General features: G+C 36.0%; 1 protein-coding gene across 1 annotated transcript; it reads left to right on the top strand.

The window, feature by feature from the left end:
* The first annotated feature begins 1,173 nt into the window (after window positions 1–1,173).
* Window positions 1,174–17,597, top strand: LOC132555137 (5'-3' exonuclease PLD3-like). Its single transcript, XM_060219487.1, has 9 exons — window positions 1,174–1,190; window positions 1,961–2,144; window positions 4,842–4,962; window positions 5,300–5,433; window positions 5,987–6,193; window positions 7,500–7,639; window positions 12,358–12,526; window positions 13,939–14,041; window positions 16,868–17,597. Exons 1-9 carry the CDS (start codon window positions 1,174–1,176, stop codon window positions 17,071–17,073), a joined length of 1,281 nt encoding a protein of 426 aa, XP_060075470.1. The 3' UTR covers window positions 17,074–17,597.
* The last annotated feature ends 221 nt before the right edge of the window (window positions 17,598–17,818 follow it).

Genomic DNA, 17,818 nt, shown 5'->3' with positions numbered 1-17,818 from the left:
TTGAAGTCAATGACTTTGATTGTTTACGATTCAAGGAAGCCCAGCTGTGTCATACTTGACTTGTGACATACTGGAATAAAGAATTAAGCAGTTTTGGATCTATCAGAATGACCTTGACCAACTTTTAAAGTAACATGCATAGATTCTTCAAAGAGCCTCTTCCCTTATTAACTGATTAACATTTTCTGATAATGGTCCTATTTCAAATGAATTCTTCTTCTCCACTTAAAAATTTACAGAAATTAGATTAGTAACCAGTAAACAAATAGCTGCAGGGAACAAGTGAAGACACCAGGGCTACATTATAAATAGGCCTTTTTCTTAGGCTACCTGAGACAATGTCTCGTGGTGACCTATTCTAATACCCTTCATCCAGCCCCGTGGGTCATGCGTTGTGTGGGTCCTGCATGCGTAAACAATTTAACACTTTTTGACTTCTTCTCAAAAACCCCTGATCCAATTTCAATGAAATGAGATGAACCAAAATTGTGAATTGTAGTCCCCACCTCCCAGGGACTTGAGGAGCAGGGCCAAAAGGGGTCAAATTGACTCAGATTTCAAAAATCTTCCTCTCAAGAGCCAGATATGGTAGAATCAAATACTCTTCATGAATGGAAGCATCTTAAGGTGCTTTACTAAAATTGTAAATTTCATGGGGAGGGGGGTAAATTTTATTAAAGTTTATATAGAAAAACTAGATTTTTTGCATAATTTGTTTAATTTTCATAGGATATATTTCAGACTTGTTTAGAATTATGAGTTAAGAGTGACAGCTTGATTGAATGCCCATTTTTATCCTGATTGACCCCCAGGGTTGATGAGTGGGGCCAAAAGGCGTCAAATGGACTCAGATTTCAAAAATCTGGTAGAATCAAATATTCTTCATGAATGGAAGCATCTTAAGGTTTTTTAATTACCAAAATAATTTTTTTTTTTTAGACTTTACTGTAATTTTCATGGAAAAATTGTATTTTTGAGCATAATATTGGTTATTTAAATCTTTATATTCAATATTGCTTATCTCATGTGACTCTCTTGTTAATTATATGATTTAAATTTTTTTATCTTCTCCTAATGAACATTAAGTTTATACAATTAATTTTATTTGAAGGAATGTCAGATACTTCATGCTGACTTATATATGATTATTCATCTACAAGTTGTTTGTACAAGATGACTTTAGGATTTGTGTACTTACATGTTGTTGGACTTTGACTGAAGACACTCTACAAGCTAAGCTGATTTAGAGGTGTCCTTGTTGACATATACTGTGTTGTATTACACACTGTATCTAACAGTGTATAATATCAAACCTCAAAGCAAACATCTATTAAATACTATATTCTGTTCTGAAATCTTTGATTCATGGTGGAATTTTTCCCTTGTTGTGTTGTATTAATGTCACTTTGCTAATATTTCACTGTTGTTCTAGTTTGGGCTTGTTCACCAGTATAGAGGTTTGCTAATGTCTTAGAAATGATGTCCATATATACAGACCAGATATTTTCTACTGTCCAAATGTTCACTGGCTGTTTGATTCTGCTCTATCTTTATTGACAGTGATTAAAGGGGAGTTAACTCCTCTGCAAATATTAACAACTGTATAGTATTCAATAAAAGAGGATAGTGTATGTGTTCTTTATATAGCTCTATATGTACAATTTATATTTAAAAAGAAAGACATTTTTCTATGAACAAAGTGGAAGTGTACAACATGTATAGACAACATATTTTAAATACAAAAGACTAATGGGGATGTTATTTAAAAAATGAGGGTATTAACTGCTAGCTTTATTTTGTGGTGCTTATCTCAACTGATCAATTAGTATACCAAATCAAGTTCAACCATTTAAAACCCTATAAAGAAGACACAATGTTCAGGGATTCTAAAATGAACTATTTTTTTCTAGCTTCCAGATTATATTTGTAAACATAATTATTGAATCAATGCTTGTTACAGAATAACCTTGGTAGAGAGTATACCTGACAACCTGACCTATCCTGCAGGGTCCCCCTCCCACCCGTCAACATACTCCGCTCTCATAGACCTCATGAAAATGGCCACTTCACAGATAGAAATTGCCTCCTACTATTGGACTCTCAATGGATCAGATATCGGATACCACGATGACTCAAGCTGGCAGGTATGTACCATAACAACTCCAGCTGGCAGGTATGTACCACAAATTCTCCAGATGGTAGGTACATACCATAACAACTCCAGCTGGCAGGTATGTATATTAAATTCTCCAGATGGTAGGTACATACCACAACAACTCCAGCTGGCAGGTATGTACCACAAATTCTATAGATGGTAGATACCGTAACAACTCCAGCTGGCAGGTATGTACCATAACAACTCCAGCTGGCAGGTATGTACCACAAATTCTCCAGATGGTAGGTACATACCATAACAACTCCAGATGGCAGGTATGTACATCAAATTCTCTAGATGGTAGATACCATAACAACTCCAGCTGGCAGGTATGTACCATAACAACTCCAGCTGGCAGGTATATACCATAACAACTCCAGCTGGCAGGTATGTACCATAACAACTCCAGCTGGCAGGTATGTACATCAAATTCTCTAGATGGTAGATACCATAACAACTCCAGCTGGCAGGTATGTACCACAAAATCTCTAGATGGTAGGTACATACCATAACAACTCCAGCTGGCAGGTATATACCACAAATTCTCCAGATGGTAGGTACATACCACAACAACTCCAGCTGGCAGATATGTACCACAAATTCTATAGATGGTAGATACCGTAACAACTCCAGCTGGCAGGTATGTACCATAACAACTCCAGCTGGCAGGTATGTACCACAAATTCTCCAGATGGTAGGTACATACCATAACAACTCCAGCTGGCATGTATGTACCACAAAATCTCTAGATGGTAGGTGCATACTATAACAACTCCAGCTGGCAGGTATATACCACAAATTCTCCAGATGGTAGGTACATACCATAACAACTCCAGCTGGCATGTATGTACCACAAAATCTCTAGATGGTTGGTGCATACTATAACAACTTCAGATGGTAGGTGCATACTATAACAACTTCATATGGTAGGTACATACCACATCTCAAGTTGGTAGATGTGTACCATAACAACTCTAGCTGGCAGGTGCATAGCACAACCTCAGCTGGTATTTTCGTACCATAATAACTCCAACTAGCAGAAGCATACCATAACATATCCAACTGGCAGGTAACATACCAAAACAATTCCAGCTGGTAGGTATGGTAGCTGGATGGTAGATATACAATATACCACAACTCCAGCTAAGAGATAGATAAACATACTATTATAATATTATACAGATTTGTATACTTAAGGGATAAAGAAACACAGGGTGACATTAATTGCAATAACTTGCAAACATGTTGTTCAAAAATTGATCAAGCAACTCTCTAGATTACAGTGCACATGGTCCTGTATCAAATATTGCATTATTGTATTGTGTGATGATGTCTTCTGGGGAAAGCATGAAACGGGAAAATCTCATGCACAGCAGTGTTGTGACATTGAGTTACACTGCTTGTCATACCATGAGGAAGAGACGCATCATTTTCTGATATTTTGATTAATTTCTGATAGCTTTAAGCAATGACACAGCTGATGGAAGCTCAGAGAGTTCAGGCAGTTGTGATGGTTATGCAAGGTCAATGGCAAATACAGGTTGCCAGACATTTCAATGTCCATATTTACTCTATAGAATGTCTTGTTAGATGTCTGAGGGAATCTGGGCAGTTTGCTGTCAGACCTCGGTCTGGGCGTCCGCATGTGATATCACAATGTCAGGACAGGTTTATTCGTCTCGCGCATTTGTGCGATCAGCACTTTACTGCCACTGACTATGCTCCTCATACCATAGGTACTCATAACCGTCCTATCCAAACTAAAAAGAAATGATTGTGGGCTGTCAGTCTGTGGTCACCTGTTTGTAGGTCTGCCTCTTACTGCCACTTGTCACCAGACTTGTATGTTTTTGATGGCAACACGTGCCCCCAGAATATTCCCATTGAGGTAGTGGAGGCGGGTCTTGTTTACTGATGAGTCTTGGCTCACTCTATTTTGAGCAAATGTTTGAAGTTGTGTACCGGGTATACCAATGTTGTGGGGAACGTTTTGCTGACTGCTTCATACTAGAGATGGATAGGTGGGGAGGACTCTCACATGGAGTTCAATCACCACTGGTTGTGGTAAGGGGTAATTTAACTGCCACTAAGTATAGAGATGAGATCCTCCAACCCAATGTTGTCCCATTATTGCTGCAAAACAACTCACATTTCAACAGCATAATGCTTGACCCCATGTAGCGAGGATCTGTCGTGACTTTTCCCAACCTTTCCCCTATTGAGCACTTGTGGGACCAGTTGGACAGACAGGTTCGATTACGCCAGCCGCCCCCTGTTAATCTGGCCCAACTGCAAGCAGCCCTGTTGGAAGAATGACTCCATGTCTAGGAAAATCAGGGCTGTAGAGAGAGCGAATGGAGGACATTACAGATTACAGAGTTCCCTTTCATTTCCCTTCAATTACTCCTTAATCACTTACTAGATTAAAATCGCTGATTTTGCAGTTTATTCTGTATGGATTAATCTTCATTCTTACTTAAAAATATTGAACATTTTCCTTGACGTCTTGCCTAGAATCATCTTCAAAGTTTAACCTGTGTGTCTTTATTCCTTTAGTATATTTTATTCTTATTTGATTTATAACTGTTAGTCATATACAATATTGATACTACAACATCTCCAGCTAACTTAACTTATCAAATTTAAATGCCATGGGCAAATTGATAATATTGCACTTGATTGTCAGGGGGAGAGTGTTCTGAGCACTTTGATGGCCGCAGGCCGTGACAGAAAACTGAAGATAAAGATTGCCCAGAACAAACCAGATGGTGGTTATTATAACAACACTCGCGACCTTGCCAAATATGGTATGTTATTATACGTATTAGTATCTCATTTTAAAAAATATATTGGTGTGGACCTATATGTTTATTTGATCAAAATCACAAGAAAACCTGTTACGTAACAAGATAGCCCAGCAAGAAGTGCTAAATAGATATATATAAATGAGATACACACAGTAATTAAGTACACCTTTTACACTGGTGAAATATACACAGAAAATAACACACAGTAATTAAGTACACCTTTTACACTGGTGAAATATACACAGAAAATAGAATTATCTTTAAAAATATTAATGATTTATATTCATCAACAGCAGGGATAGTTATTGATTTAGTTATGAACTGTGTTCATCAACAGCTGGAGCCGAAGTGAGGACTCTTGACTTTGATAGTCTGATGGGAAACGGCATCATACACACGAAGATGTGGCTGATTGATCGTAAACATTTTTACGTAGGAAGTGCTAACTTGGACTGGAGGTCACTAACCCAAGTTAGTGTATTTGTAAACCATAAACATTTTTAAGTAGGAAGTGCTAACTTGGACTGGAGGTCACTAACCCAAGTTAGTGTATTTGTAAACCATAAACATTTTTAAGTAGGAAGTGCTAACTTGGACTGGAGGTCACTAACCCAAGTTAGTGTATTTGTAAACCATAAACATTTTTAAGTAGGAAGTGCTAACTTGGACTGGAGGTCACTAACCCAAGTTAGTGTATTTGTAAACTCCAATGAGTATTTTCTCTAAACTTCACTTAACAAAGTATGATTTTGAGAAGAAGGTTAAATCACACATAAGATAGATTGAATAGGAACATTAATTGTTAGAACTACTTACAAGTGTGATTACTATTAAAATGATTGGAATACATGTATTTTCATCTCAGAAGTAGTCAATGTTATTAACTTGATTCTTACATTCATAATGTTTGAAATTCTTGATTCAACACAAATTGCAAAGATTAAACGAGTCAGCCAATCTGGCGTTTGAAGCAGGTTTTTAAAACTACGCCATAAAAACTAGTATAATCTTATTGTATTGACAGGTAAAGGAGATGGGAGCCTTAATCTCTAACTGTCCTTGTATGGCAAGGGACATGGGGAAATTATTTGATGTTTATTGGGATTTAGGACTTCCAGGAGCAAAGGTCCCTGCCCAGTGGCCGATATCTTACGACACAAACATTAACAATAACCACTCAATGGACATCACCTTCAATGATTCAAAAGTGGCTGCCACCACTTACATCTCTGTAAGTAACTTTGCATATGAATTAAAAAATCATTTGATAAGTCTGTATAAGTTCACTTGAGCTTGGTTCATTATCCCCCTGCAGCGATCGCGGAGGGATATAGCATTCCTTTCGTATATATGTGTACATACATATGTTCTCTTTTGTCATCACTCTAGCAACCTCATTTCTCAAACTATTTTAATCAAACTTCACCTATTGGTCAAGTATCATAATACAATGACAAAGGTAATGTTTCATTGTGCCAGGGTCAACCTTAAGGTCACTATTGCTATAGATAGAAAATCATATCTGCAACACAACTTCATAATAAATGGGAGCAAGGCGATTTTTTATCTTTTTCGATGTGATAACTAGATCTACTCTCTTCCATCTCAGATTTTTATCTTTTTCGATGTGATAACTAGATCTACTCTTCCATCTCAGATTTTTATCTTATGATGTGATAACTAGATCTACTCTTCCATCTCAGATTTTTATCTTTTTCCATGTGATAACTAGATCTACTCTTCCATCTCAGATTTTTATCTTTTTCGATGTGATAACTAGATCTACTCTTCCATCTCAGATTTTTATCTTTTTCGATGTGATAACTAGATCTACTCTTCCATCTCAGATTTTTATCTTTTTCGATGTGATAACTAGATCTACTCTTCCATCTCAGATTTTAATCTTTTTCGATGTGATAACTAGATCTACTCTTCCATCTCAGATTTTTATCTTTTTCGATGTGATAACTAGATCTACTCTCTTCCATCTCAGATTTTTATCTTTTTCGATGTGATAACTAGATCTACTCTCTTCCATCTCAGATTTTTATCTTTTTCCATGTGATAACTAGATCTACTCTTCCATCTCAGATTTTTATCTTTTTCGATGTGATAACTAGATCTACTCTTCCATCTCAGATTTTTATCTTTTTCGATGTGATAACTAGATCTACTCTTCCATCTCAGATTTTTATCTTTTTCGATGTGATAACTAGATCTACTCTTCCATCTCAGATTTTTATCTTTTTCGATGTGATAACTAGATCTATTCTTCCATCTCAGATTTTTATCTTTTTCGATGTGATAACTAGATCTATTCTTCCATCTCAGATTTTTATCTTTTTCGATGTGATAACTAGATCTATTCTTCCATCTCAGATTTTTATCCTTTTTTTGTGCATCATTTTAGAAGGTGAATATTATAATGATGAATTATACAAATCAAGCCAAGAACAATCTTAACAGTGGTTTCATTGGGTGGAGTTTTCTGAATCTCAGGATCACCACATAACCAGGGGTCATGTTGTTTCCTGCAGAGTTCACCACCTCCATTTTGCCCTGTTGGAAGGACCATTGATGTTAATGCCATTGTGGATATCATCAATATGGCAGAGCAATTTGTTTATGTTGCAGTCATGGACTATTTCCCTACAACACAGTTCACTAACCCACGAGTGTAAGTACAGATTGACTATTTCCCTACACACAGTTCACTAACCCACGAGTGTTAGTACAGATTGACTATTTCCCTACACACAGTTCACTAACCCATGAGTGTAAGTACAGATTGACTATTTCCCTACAACACAGTTCAATAACCCACGAGTGTAAGTACAGATTGACTATTTCCCTACAACACAGTTCACTAACCCACGAGTGTAAGTATAGATTGACTATTTCCCTTCATCACAGTTCACTAACCCACGAGTGTAAGTACAGATTGACTATTTCCCTTCATCACAGTTCACTAACCCACGAGTGTAAGTACAGATTGACTATTTCCCTTCATCACAGTTCACTAACCCACGAGTGTTAGTACAGATTGACTATTTCCCTTCATCACAGTTCACTAACCCACGAGTGTAAGTACAGATTTGACTATTTCCCTACAACACAGTTCACTAACCCACGAGTGTTAGTACAGATTGACTATTTCCCTACAACACAGTTCACTAACCCACGAGTGTAAGTACAGATTGACTATTTCCCTACACACAGTTCACTAACCCACGAGTGTTAGTACAGATTGACTATTTCCCTACACACAGTTCACTAACCCATGAGTGTAAGTACAGATTGACTATTTCCCTACAACACAGTTCACTAACCCACGAGTGTAAGTACAGATTGACTATTTCCCTTCATCACAGTTCACTAACCCACGAGTGTTAGTACAGATTGACTATTTCCCTTCATCACAGTTCACTAACCCACGAGTTTAGTACAGATTGACTATTTCCCTTCATCACAGTTCACTAACCCACGAGTTTAGTACAGATTGACTATTTCCCTACACACAGTTCACTAACCCACGAGTGTAAGTACAGATTGACTATTTGCCTCCAACACAGTTCACTAACCCACAAGTGTAAGTACAGATTGACTATTTGCCTACAACACAGTTCACTAACCCACAATTGTAAGTACAGATTGACTATTTGCCTACAACACAGTTCACTAACCCATGAGTGTAAGTACAGATTGACTATTTCCCTACACACAGTTCAATAACCCACAAGTGTAAGTACAGATTGACTATTTGCCTACAACACAGTTCACTAACCCACGAGTGTAAGTACAGATTGACTATTTCCCTACAACACAGTTCACTAACCCACGAGTGTAAGTACTGATTGACTATTTGCCTACAACACAGTTCACTAACCCACGAGTGTAAGTACAGATTGACTATTTCCCTACAACACAGTTCACTAACCCACGAGTGTAAGTACTGATTGACTATTTGCCTACAACTCAGTTCACTAACCCACGAGTGTAAGTACAGATTGACTATTTCCCTACACACAGTTCACTAACCCACAAGTGTAAGTACAGATTGACTATTTGCCTACAACACAGTTCACTAACTCACAAGTGTAAGTACAGATTGACTATTTCCCTACAACACAGTTCACTAACCCACGAATGTAAGTACAGATTGACTATTTCCCTACAACACAGTTCACTAACCCACAAGTGTAAGTACTGATTGACTATTTCCCTACAACACAGTTCACTAACCCATGAGTGTAAGTACAGATTGCCTATTTCCCTACAACACAGTTCACTAACCCACGAGTGTAAGTACAGATTGACTATTTCCCTACAACACAGTTCACTAACCCACAAGTGTAAGTACTGATTGACTATTTCCCTACAACACAGTTCACTAACCCACAAGTGTAAGTACTGATTGACTATTTGCCTACAACACAGTTCACTAACTCACAAGTGTAAGTACAGATTGACTATTTCCCTACAACACAGTTCACTAACCCACGAATGTACGTACAGATTGATTATTTCCCTACACACAGTTCACTAACCCACAAGTGTAAGTACAGATTGACTATTTCCCTACAACACAGTTCACTAACCCACAAGTGTAAGTACAGATTGACTATTTGCCTACAACACAGTTCACTAACTCACAAGTGTAAGTACAGATTGACTATTTCCCTACAACACAGTTCACTAACCCACGAATGTAAGTACTGATTGACTATTTCCCTACAACACAGTTCACTAACCCACAAGTGTAAGTACTGATTGACTATTTGCCTCCAACACAGTTCACTAACCCACGAGTGTTAGTATAGATTGACTATTTCCCTACACACAGTTCACTAACCCACGAGTGTAAGTACAGATTGACTATTTCCCTACAACACAGTTTACTAACCCATGAGTGTAAGTACAGATTGACTATTTCCCTACAACACAGTTCACTAACCAACGAGTGTAAGTACAGATTGACTATTTCCCTACAACACAGTTTACTAACCCACGAGTGTAAGTACAGATTGACTATTTCCCTACACACAGTTCACTAACCCACAAGTGTAAGTATAGATTGACTATTTCCCTACAACACAGTTTACTAACTCACAAGTGTAAGTACAGATTGCCTATTTCCCTACAACACAGTTCACTAACCCACAAGTGTGAGTACAGATTGACTATTTCCCTACACACAGTTCACTAACCCATGAGTGTAAGTACAGATTGACTATTTCCCTACAACACAGTTTACTAACCCACAAGTGTGAGTACAGATTGACTATTTCCCTACACACAGTTCACTAACCCATGAGTGTAAGTACAGATTGCCTATTTCCCTACAACACAGTTCACTAACCCACGAGTGTAAGTACAGATTGCCTATTTCCCTACAACACAGTTCACTAACCCATGAGTGTAAGTACAGATTGACTATTTCCCTACAACACAGTTTACTAACCCACAAGTGTGAGTACAGATTGACTATTTCCCTACACACAGTTCACTAACCCATGAGTGTAAGTACAGATTGCCTATTTCCCTACAACACAGTTCACTAACCCACGAGTGTAAGTACAGATTGACTATTTCCCTACATCACAGTTCACTAACCCATGAGTGTAAGTACAGATTGACTATTTCCCTACAACACAGTTCACTAACCAACGAGTGTAAGTACAGATTGACTATTTCCCTACAACACAGTTTACTAACCCACAAGTGTAAGTACAGATTGACTATTTCCCTACAACACAGTTCACTAACCCACGAGTGTAAGTACAGATTGACTATTTCCCTACATCACAGTTCACTAACCCATGAGTGTAAGTACAGATTGACTATTTCCCTACAACACAGTTCACTAACCAACGAGTGTAAGTACAGATTGACTATTTCCCTACAACACAGTTTACTAACCCACAAGTGTAAGTACAGATTGACTATTTCCCTACAACACAGTTCACTAACCCACGAGTGTAAGTACAGATTGACTATTTCCCTACAACACAGTTCACTAACCCACGAGTGTAAGTACAGATTGACTATTTCCCTACAACACAGTTCACTAACCCACGAGTGTTAGTACAGATTGACTATTTCCCTACAACACAGTTCACTAACCCACGAGTGTTAGTACAGATTGACTATTTCCCTACAACACAGTTCACTAACCCACGAGTGTAAGTACAGATTGACTATTTCCCTACAACACAGTTCACTAACCCACGAGTGTTAGTACAGATTGACTATTTCCCTACAACACAGTTCACTAACCCATGAGTGTAAGTACAGATTGACTATTTCCCTACAACACAGTTCACTAACCCACGAGTTTAGTACAGATTGACTATTTCCCTACAACACAGTTCACTAACCCACAAGTGTAAGTACAGATTGACTATTTGCCTCCAACACAGTTCACTAACCCACAAGTGTTAGTACAGATTGACTATTTCCCTACATCACAGTTCACTAACCCACGAGTGTAAGTACAGTTATTGGTTTTCTGAAACAAAAACAAAAGTTGTTGAGCAGAAAAAATTGGTTTAAAATGTAAATTTTAGCAGAACTAGGATACCCTTTTATCAGTTAACTCTTACTTTATATTTTGTGGTCTGAAGCATCCTTGGAGAAAGTGGAACCAACTCTCTCTAGGTCTGACCCCCTGGGGCCGTAAACCAACAATTCCTTTAAAATCTGTCTTGTTCTTTGGGAATTGCAGGATATTGTGCGTAATTGGTCTGAATTATGCTTGGGTAAAGGTAAATCAGTTTTGTATAAAGTGTTGGTGTGGCTAAACAGGGAAAATCTAACCCCCAAGTAGATTTAGTTCATTTTCATATGATTACTCTACACCATCAACAATTCATTTGGATATTTGACTGTTTAAAACAGAGATCCCTATTGAATAACTTTAACAATGCTGAGCATCAGGAGATAAACACAATCATAACTGATAATTTGTCCTGAGGTCTGGTCCCACCTCAGGACTGATTATATCTTTGAAGCCATTGATATTGCCATTCCTTAACGTAATAGCATTGCTTGACATCAAGAGATTAACAACTGATCTCTGTCCCCATTATTAGGGAAGTGGTAAAGTTGTAAAGTTGTGGGGTGAGGCTCAGGGGAAATATTTTCCTTCTAAAGAAATGTGAAGTTTTGTATTATTGACTTGAATGTCCAAGTGAATGATACAGGCCCTCTGAGATAGTGTGGGTTTCAGCAAGATCAAAATCTTGTATATGTACACTGTTCAGTTTTCAGCTGCCTTATTTTTTACTTTGTGTCATTAACTAAGAATTGTGTCCTAACAATTATGAGATATCAAATATATATATACATATATATTCTGTAGAAATGCCTGAGGTTATAATCTCTAACTCTTTATAGTTACTGGCCAGTAATAGATGATGCATTTCGCCGAGCAGCCTTTAATCGCAAGGTCAAAGTTCACCTATTGATTAGCTATTGGCAACACACCTGGAATGACATGAAGATCTATTTGAGTTCTCTCAATGACCTGCAGTTTAAATGTTATCCCGAAATAGACATAACTGTGGTAAGTTGTTAAAATCCTAGTCTTCTTTTTTAATTTTCCATTACAATGATATGCATGTATACAGATATATATATATCTTTCATTAGTGCACTTGTACAAATAATATACTAAAATATTGTTGTATGTGTCCATTGTAGACAATATTGTTGTATGTGTCCATTGTAGACAATTTTGTTGTATGTGTCCATTGTAGACAATATTGTTGTATGTGTCCATTGTAGACAATATTGTTGTATGTGTCCATTGTAGACAATTTTGTTGTATGTGTCCATTGTAGACAGTATTGTTGTATGTGTCCATTGTAGACAGTATTGTTGTATGTGTCCATTGTAGACAGTATTGTTGTATGTGTCCATTGTAGACAGTATTGTTGTATGTGTCCATTGTAGACAGTATTGTTGTATGTGTCCATTGTAGACAGTATTGTTGTATGTGTCCATTGTAGGCAGTATTGTTGTATGTGTCCATTGTAGACAATTTTGTTGTATGTGTCCATTGTAGACAATATTGTTGTATGTGTCCATTGTAGACAATTTTGTTGTATGTGTCCATTGTAGACAATATTGTTGTATGTGTCCATTGTAGACAATATTGTTGTATGTGTCCATTGTAGACAATATTGTTGTATGTGTCCATTGTAGACAGTATTGTTGTATGTGTCCATTGTAGACAGTATTGTTGTATGTGTCCATTGTAGACAGTATTGTTGTATGTGTCCATTGTAGACAGTATTGTTGTATGTGTCCATTGTAGACAATATTGTTGTATGTGTCCATTGTAGACAGTATTGTTGTATGTGTCCATTGTAGACAATTTTGTTGTATGTGTCCATTGTAGACAATATTGTTGTATGTGTCCATTGTAGACAATATTGTTGTATGTGTCCATTGTAGACAATATTGTTGTATGTGTCCATTGTAGACAATATTGTTGTATGTGTCCATTGTAGACAATATTGTTGTATGTGTCCACTGTAGACAATATTGTTGTATGTGTCCATTGTAGACAGTATTGTTAAAGTTTTTTCTTGCATTATTTTTTACGTAGTGTTGATTTTGCCCTTGAGTGTCCTTCAACATATCAGTCTATCAAGAGAAATACACCACATCATTCTCAGAAGGGTTTTCATAGTGAAAATACTGCATGGGGTAACATGCAAAGAATTGTCAGGATTTTAATTACTATTAGTTATAAGCAGGATAATAACTATGGATCCTAGGGTCATGCAGATGTTTTACTGGAATAGCTCTTACCTCAATCATATATTCATATTTTCATTTGAATTATTTTTGGGAACCACATTCAAGTCTTGTCAAGATATACCATGAGGTCTCTTACCACAAGGGACATAACTCTTCCTTTTTATTTTCAGCATACCAATTACTAGTAATATTTGCATCTTTCTCTTTCAGAAAATTTTTGAAGTGCCAGCTTTCACCGATTCTCAGAGGAAGATTCCTTATGGACGTGTCAACCACAACAAATACATGGTCACTGATAAAACAGCATACATAGGTACAGTATAACAGAATACATATCTATCTGTATGTGGGTATAACAGAATACATACATATCTGTATGTGGGTATAACAGAATACATACATATCTGTATGTGTGTATAACAGAATACATATCTATCTGTATGTGTGTATAACAGAATACATATCTATCTGTATGTGGGTATAACAGAATACATACATATCTGTATGTGTGTATAACAGAATACATACATATCTGTATGTGTGTATAACTGTATGTGTGTATAACAGAATACATACACATCTGTATGTGTGTATAACAGAATACATATCTATCTGTATGTGTGTATAACAGAATACATACACATCTGTATGTGTGTATAACAGAATACATATCTATCTGTATGTGTGTATAACAGAATACATATCTATCTGTATGTGTGTATAACAGAATACATATCTATCTGTATGTGTGTATAACAGAATACATATCTATCTGTATGTGTGTATAACAGAATACATATATATCTGTATGTGGATAGGATTTTATACTGGCTGCTGGCTGATGTATTACTTTTACATCTACCATTAAATCTATAGTCACTTTTACATCTACCACTAAATCTATGGTCACTTTTACATCTACCAGTAAATCTATAGTCACTTTTACATCTACCAGTAAATCTATGGTCACTTTTACATCTAGCACTAAATCTATGGTCACTTTTACATCCACCAGTAAATTTATAGTCACTTTTACATTTACCAGTAAATCTATGGTCACTTTTACATCTAGCACTAAATCTATGGTCACTTTTACATCCACCAGTAAATTTATAGTCACTTTTACATCTACCAGTAAATCTATGGTCACTTTTACATCCACCAGTAAATCTATAGTCACTTTTACATCTACCAGTAAATCTATGGTCACTTTTACATCTACCAGTAAATCTATGGTCACTTTTACATCTACCAGTAAATCTATAGTCACTTTTACATCTACCAATATATCTATAGTCACTTTTACATCTACCAGTAAATCTATGGTCACTTTTACATCTACCAGTAAATCTATACTTTTACATCTACACTAAATCTATGTCACTTTTACATCTACCAATAAATCTATGGTCACTTTTACATCTACCAGTAAATCTATGGTCACTTTTACATCTAGCACTAAATCTATGGTCACTTTTACATCCACCAGTAAATCTATGGTCACTTTTACATCTACCAATAAATCTATGGTCACTTTTACATCCACCAGTAAATCTATAGTCACTTTTACATCCACCAATAAATCTATGGTCACTTTTACATCTACCAGTAAATCTATGGTCACTTTTACATCTACCAGTAAATCTATGGTCACTTTTACATCTACCAGTAAATCTATGGTCACTTTTACATCCACCAGTAAATTTATAGTCACTTTTACATCTACCAATAAATCTATAGTCACTTTTACATCTACCAATAAATCTATGGTCACTTTTACATCCACCAGTAAATTTATAGTCACTTTTACATCTACCAGTAAATCTATGGTCACTTTTACATCTACCAGTAAATCTATGGTCACTTTTACATCTACCAGTAAATCTATGGTCACTTTTACATCTACCAGTAAATCTATAGTCACTTTTACATCTACCAGTAAATCTATGGTCACTTTTACATCTACCAGTAAATCTATAGTCACTTTTACATCTACCAGTAAATCTATGGTCACTTTTACATCTACCAGTAAATCTATAGTCACTTTTACATCTACCAGTAAATCTATGGTCACCTTTACATCTACCAATAAATCTATGGTCACTTTTACATCTAGCACTAAATCTATGTAAATCTATAGTCACTTTTACATCTACCAATAAATCTATGGTCACTTTTACATCTTCCAATATATCTATAGTCACTTTTACATCTACCAATAAATCTATGGTCACTTTTACATCTACCAGTAAATCTATGGTCACTTTTACATCTACCAGTAAATCTATGGTCACTTTTACATCTACCAATATATCTATAGTCACTTTTACATCTACCAGTAAATCTATGGTCACTTTTACATCTACCAGTAAATCTAAGGTCACTTTTACATCTACCAGTAAATCTATGGTCACTTTTACATCTACCAGTAAATCTATAGTCACTTTTACATCTACCAATAAATCTATGGTCACTTTTATGTCTACCAGTAAATCTATGGTCACTTTTACATTTACCAGTAAATCTATGGTCACTTTTACATCTACCAGTAAATCTATAGTCACTTTTACATCTACCAGTAAATCTATAGTCACCTTTACATCTACCAGTAAATCTATGGTCACTTTTACATCTACCAGTAAATCTATAGTCACTTTTACATCTACCAGTAAATCTATGGTCACTTTTACATCTACCAGTAAATCTAAGGTCACTTTTACATCTGCCAGTAAATCTATAGTCACTTTTACATCTACCAGTAAATCTATAGTCACCTTTACATCTACCAATATATCTATAGTCACTTTTACATCTACCATGGTCACTTTTACATCTACCAGTAAATCTATAGTCACTTTTACATCTACCAGTAAATCTATAGTCACTTTTACATCTACCAGTAAATCTATGGTCACTTTTACATCTACCAGTAAATCTATAGTCACTTTTACATCTACCAGTAAATCTATAGTTATTTTCTTTACAAGAGTAGATAAAACAAGTAATATTGAATTTTGAAACCTGACAAAGAAGACAGGCTATCATTGGTTCAGAATATGTGGTAGTCTATTTACTTGTAAATGTAATGAATTTAAATCACATTCTTTGGTAAAAAGATATAAACTTGCTTTGTTTTCAGGGACATCTAACTGGTCTGGTGATTACTTCATCAACACTGGGGGTATAGGCCTGGTAATAAATCAATACAGATCTGGTACCTCTTCAACTGAGGGGGATGTGCGACAACAGCTGGAGGATGTATTTCTACGGGACTGGAACTCTAAGTATTCATGGGACTTGAACACATTCAATTTTACCTCTGTAGACAGACATACAGAACTCTGATTGGACATGATGTTGATGCTATTTACAGGCATATGCTCAATGCTCTGGAAAATATAACTAGTGGGTAATGTTCAGACTTTCAATGACATTGAAGTACTTGGTGCCTTATTCACAACATCATCCAACTGAATGGTTTTCATCTGTAAGCAATTCAGGGTTGTGTGCTTTGAGATTATGTTAATTTTGCTAATTTACTATAAAAATCATCATTGTAATTGTACCCTGACATGGAAGGAACAATCGTGACATGTATAGTCCATTCCTTGCCATAAAGTCTATATATAGCATGCTGTAGTTATTTATAGTGTGTAGTTTTTATGCTGTAGTAAGTGCCAATTGTCTACATTATTATTTATAGTGATTACTTATTTTACCTGTATGATTTACCCGAAATGACCTTAGATTTAGACGTTTATAGGATGTAAAACCAAATGCTATATAATTTTATATATTTGTATACCTCATTATCATTTTCATGTATCTTTTGCTCATATTTTTTCACATTCCACCTTAAATGTATTTGTTGTCACAAGGGCAGCATAAGTGTGTTTATATAATCAATAAAAAATATAGTGAAATTTGTAGATGTGATGTCTGAGACAGCCTTAAAAAGAAAAAATGTAGATGTAGTGTCTGAGACAGCCTTAAAAAGAAAAAATGTAGATGTGATGTCTGAGACAGCCTTAAAAAGAAAAAATGTAGATGTGATGTCTGAGACAGCCTTAAAAAGAAAAAATGTAGATGT

Source organism: Ylistrum balloti, unplaced genomic scaffold, assembly GCF_031769215.1.
Source record: "Ylistrum balloti isolate Yb309-2 unplaced genomic scaffold, AGI_CSIRO_Ybal_v1 Utg370454, whole genome shotgun sequence".
Lineage (NCBI taxonomy): Eukaryota > Metazoa > Mollusca > Bivalvia > Pectinida > Pectinidae > Ylistrum > Ylistrum balloti.
This window is presented reverse-complemented; position numbering and strand designations above follow the sequence as displayed.

Bases quoted from the DNA above. Each gene is read 5' to 3' on its own strand.
- LOC132555137 (XM_060219487.1), top strand. The intron at 2,145-4,841 runs GTATGTACCATA...CTTGATTGTCAG, and splicing joins ACGATGACTCAAGCTGGCAG to GGGGAGAGTGTTCTGAGCAC. The intron at 4,963-5,299 runs GTATGTTATTAT...GTTCATCAACAG, and splicing joins TCGCGACCTTGCCAAATATG to CTGGAGCCGAAGTGAGGACT.